At 34.4% G+C, this 4,844-nt stretch overlaps 1 protein-coding gene across 1 annotated transcript in view; it reads right to left on the bottom strand.

The window, feature by feature from the left end:
• LOC119839156 (microtubule-associated protein futsch-like) overlaps positions 1-1,755 on the bottom strand; it is a 93,054-nt gene extending 91,299 nt beyond the window's left edge. The window contains exon 1 of the mRNA XM_038365359.1: positions 1,486-1,755. Within this exon, the coding sequence (XP_038221287.1) occupies positions 1,486-1,642 (157 nt within the window). The 5' untranslated portion in view covers positions 1,643-1,755. The remainder of the gene's footprint in view (positions 1-1,485) is intronic.
• Positions 1,756-4,844: the final 3,089 nt, after the last annotated feature.

Here is a 4,844-nt window from a genome sequence, read left to right as displayed (position 1 = left end):
AAGGTGATGGATATGTTTTGTATTTATGAAACGTTGTTCCCTAATACATAATATTTAATATATATTATGAAATTTGAGTTCGAATATAACCTAAAATATTGTGCATTTATTTTATTTGAAACTATCAATAAACATGATCAAACAGAACATTATAATTGCTTATAACTTCACGCCAAATTCCTATTGCAATTATTTATACATGTATCTGTTTGTAAGACGTTATTGAGAAGTATCAATTCAAATTAAATCATTCTCAATTAGCTAGGTATCAAAGTTTGCATCGTTGTATTTTTCTTTCTGTTAACATATAACATGTTCCGTAAGGTATCTAAGCATATTTTATATTTCAGATTTTAAATCTAGAAAGAACAGAGTATTTCTTTCTTGTGTTTTGGACGCACATGGCAAGTATTATGAAGGCGACGAAATTGTATGTTACTTTTCAACGATACTTATTTGTGAAATATTTTAAGTTTATACCATTATTAGTAGAGACAAATAAAAGTATAAAAACATATATTTTCTCGTTGGCCTATTCAATCTGTGACAGATTATATATGCAGCTACATTTTTTTTATTTATTTCAAAAACATATATAGACACATGAAATATGATTCGGTCCGAAATTTTTTAATTATTTATATATGGAAAGTATATATATTATAGCAATTAAAAAGTAATATAATTGTAATTATTTCAATACAGCCGTATGATAAATTCATTGAATAAATAATTGCAAATAGTTTCGTATTCTAAGCAAGAAACTCATAATAACTGTTAGCCGGAAGTCCCCAAAACGGGCGCAATTGTTTTGACGTATTTCCGCATTAATGTTTATTGACAAACAATATAACATAAATTGTGCTTTCACTTTTTGAATAATATCAGAATAACATATTTTTTTATTTCTACAATAATGAACTGTATATTTTGTGTAGTAAAGAACGTATAGCAAAAAAATTATCGACTCTAACGAAATACACAATATAAGGACATCAGATTAAAAAGCCGGTGCCTCATATGTTTTATAGAATCTTTTTGCATTTAAAAAACCGTTTTTGTATGAAAATTAATTCTTACATATTAGTTAGAACAGTGGAAAGCCGTAAACAATGTACGCGTTATATTATACAGTAATATTTTACTTTGTCACACCACAAATTATCCGACGCAGAACTGCAATTTTTTCCATTATCCAATTTATGCATCAATCCCTTGCAAGGTTTCATATCCATACAAATTACACGTGTCCTTAATAAGCAGGTGATATTTATCCACTAATATGATTGTACTCCAATTGCTTCAATTAGATAACTGGCTTAGAAAAACTCCAGACGTCACGGATGACGTAACAATAAAAGTGGACTCACCGGCCCGCAAAAATAATCTAATCGCGACATTCTTCCAGATAACGAATAACCATCCGCTGACTTAGAAACTATCGACTTTCACACGCTCTACCGGCCGGCTTCTCGCACATCTTACCTTTGACGAGGCGCTGCAGGATAATCTCCTTATCCTCTTGCGTGTGGGGCTCGCCGATAACGGCCAGCAGATAGCATCCCGTGAGAGGACTCGGTGGGGGCACGGAGGCCGAGACCTCCGTTCCCAAAGACAAGGACCTATCCTCGTCGTGGTCCATCGCCGACGGCGGCGCCGGCCCGAATGCCGACGGATCGCCCAGAAGAAAGCGCGCTGCGACCGCTCTGGACGAGAACTCCGCACAGAATGACTCTGGAAGCCGAGGCACCTAGCCGCTTGCGCGCGCAAACATCGATACACGGTGCGCGCAACGCAGACGCGCCGGCGACAGAACCAACCCCCGGACTTTCTCTCTCGCCTCGCGCCTCACTTTCCCCGTGCGTTAGACAGAGACGGTGCTTTAGGGCGGTCGCAGAAGAGCCTTTAGGCTGATCGACACACGTGATCTGCATTGCGTCGAAACAGCCCGGCGGAGTCCTCGCTCAGCTGTTCTGGTCAATCGATAATGTAATCCTAATTGCTCCGTTTGCGGATTCATCATCCGATATAAACATCTATGTTATTGAATAACACCCTTAAGGATATAAGATTGTCACATGCGCAGACATGAAGGTCATTGTATTGACATTTCACTGTCATCCTTCGCGCTTAGGTATTGCCTTCCTTTTCGTCCTGGGGAATCCATTACATGGGTGTAGCATTTAAATGTTACTAATAAAATGGCCACGTGATATCCAACCTGAACCACTTTCTTTAGCGAAGATAATAATTATACGTTTTTGAATCTCACGCGATCTAATTAAATGAAAAATCAGGCAAATAGAACAGTGGTAAAGTAGATGTTTGCATCAATAACTAATTACAGTATACACATATTATTATATTAAAATAAAACGCCAAAAGTTAGCTTTCATCGTTATTTCCCATATATTGTTTACGCATACTAAATCTTTATTAAATATGTAGTATAAAAAGCTGAAGAGTTTGTTTGTTTGGTTGAACGCGCAAATATCAGGAACTACAGGTCCGATTTGAAAAATTCTTTCAGTGTTACATAGCCCATTTATTATGAAAGGCTGTAGGCATATATGCACCACATATGAAACCGGGACGGACCGCTAGTGCTACATACTTATAGAAAATTGTTGTTTCTAAAAAACTAGTTTTAAATAGTACAAGTGAAGTATAAAAGTGAAGTTCGAAAGACCATTCAGAGATGGTTTAACTGAGTTATCTTCGAAAATCTTACGATTTACCATAATTCAAGCTTATAGAGTAACATATATTAAACCAAATTTATATAAATAAGTTCAATAATAATTACGAAAGATAAACAATTCAAATATTCGCTTCACAAACTTGGATAAACACTAATTAGTAGAATAGGCTAAAACTTTACACAATTCGTTGAGAACAATATTTAGATTAACATTGTTAACTTATATTGTTATTAAAATATAACGGTTATGAATTGCGCGTAAGGAGTAAATAGTCTAAATTGTTTTAATGAAATTGTTTTTTGTTGACTTTTCTAGATAATAACATTTCAACGTTATTTCGTATAAAATTATAATATTTTTGGTATAGTAGTACTTCGTTTATAGTAAAATTTTGTTATCAATTATATAAATAACATTCATCATTAAAAATACTAAACGTACACTCAGAGTTTGCCTTTTTTAATTTGTATTTTATTTACTATCGAAATAACAATTCTTATTTTTAACAATTCCTTTGAATTATATCTATTTTTTTAACCTTTTGACGTGACAACGTCTTAAATTAGGTTGCGGCTCGGAGTCACTCATGAAAAAGTGTAACGCCCGGTAACGTTACGATGAGTCACCGAACTATGATCGGTCCGCCGCGCGCGCAGCACTAGAGAATTGAATCGGCGCGTGCTTGTGTCTCTGTCTCTGTCTTTTTAGTAAACAAAATATATTTTCTATAGTTTAAATTTGTGCAATTCTTATTTTCATTCAATTCCTTGTTCCTATTGTGCAATTTAATAATATTCATATCAATAAATATTCTACCGAGAAAAAGACGTTGTCACGTAAAATCGGCCGTAAAACCGACTTTACAGGCAACCATTTTTTGTCTCATATATTCAAATTATACAGCCTTAGATGTAACGTAAGTAGAATTCCTACAATAATTACCCTCAAAATATTTACTTAACTATATAAATATGATTCACAAAATTTTATTCCAAATATGGGTAGGATGTCGTTGAAAGTCAGACCCCTGGCTGAATAGCTTACAAATCCTGAATTGAACGCTTTTCGACACCCAGTGACCCAGCGCTATGACTTACTTGTTTGTGTTTATTTCGAGTTAAGGTTTTGTGTGTGTGTACTATTATTATTGCAACTCAATATATGTGTTTTATATTAACTTATGTAGTGTGAAGTAATTTAATTTACATTGTATATTTATTTACGAATTTCGTCTATCCTTTTGTGTATATATATGTGTTTTGTGTATGTCAGTACTGCTGAAACCACCATCGGAACTGCAGCTGACGGTCAGTATACATTCACCTTAGACATTCTACAAGACTTTAACCGGGAAAGAATTGGTCAAGAATCCGTTGCCATACACAATCTATGAATATGTGGACTTTTTGTAATACGAAGAGGATCTCACGGAATTTTTAATCTTTATCGTCCGAATATCTCAACTTCGCTTGAGTCTAGGATGCCAGGGTCATACAAGTTAACTGTTCGGTAAAAATGTTGTTCAAACAGATCCGAGAAATTTTGATAATGAATGACAAACAAGAATTTCATTTACTAGCTTCCCGGTTTCGCAAATTTTGTCAAAACCTGCCGAGTGGTTCTGACGTGATTGATGTATGTGCGTCAATATAACGGACATACAGAAAAAAATACTAACCATTTTTGGGATCTATATAATACATCTATATTGCGTAAATCAGTTACTCGTTTTGAAAAATGTTTAATGCACAGAATTGATCTGGTTACTGTTTTATTTATATGTACCTATAGATAACGATCTTACACATCGACTATTTTAAAATAATTTTTTAATTTTTTGATCCATGTCATGTCTGTTGTCATATATTACATACTAGGAGTGTGGAAAAGATAAGCGACAATTAATTAGAAATACACATGAGTGGCACTTATGCTGAACAAGTCTATAGATAACATATTACAATGAAAATAAAGATTAATCACTATTCCAGCTTTATGAACTGAATAATACATCATCAGTTTATTTGTGTATAGCAAAGACACAGGTTAACTATGAGGATTCAGACCATAATTCAGCACGCTGGTACTGATCCCCAAATAGTTACTGTACGCTGACCTAATGCGGGCTAGAAGATGACATGT

Source organism: Zerene cesonia, unplaced genomic scaffold (genome assembly GCF_012273895.1).
Source record: "Zerene cesonia ecotype Mississippi unplaced genomic scaffold, Zerene_cesonia_1.1 Zces_u009, whole genome shotgun sequence".
Taxonomy (NCBI): Eukaryota; Metazoa; Arthropoda; class Insecta; order Lepidoptera; family Pieridae; genus Zerene; species Zerene cesonia.
This window is presented reverse-complemented; position numbering and strand designations above follow the sequence as displayed.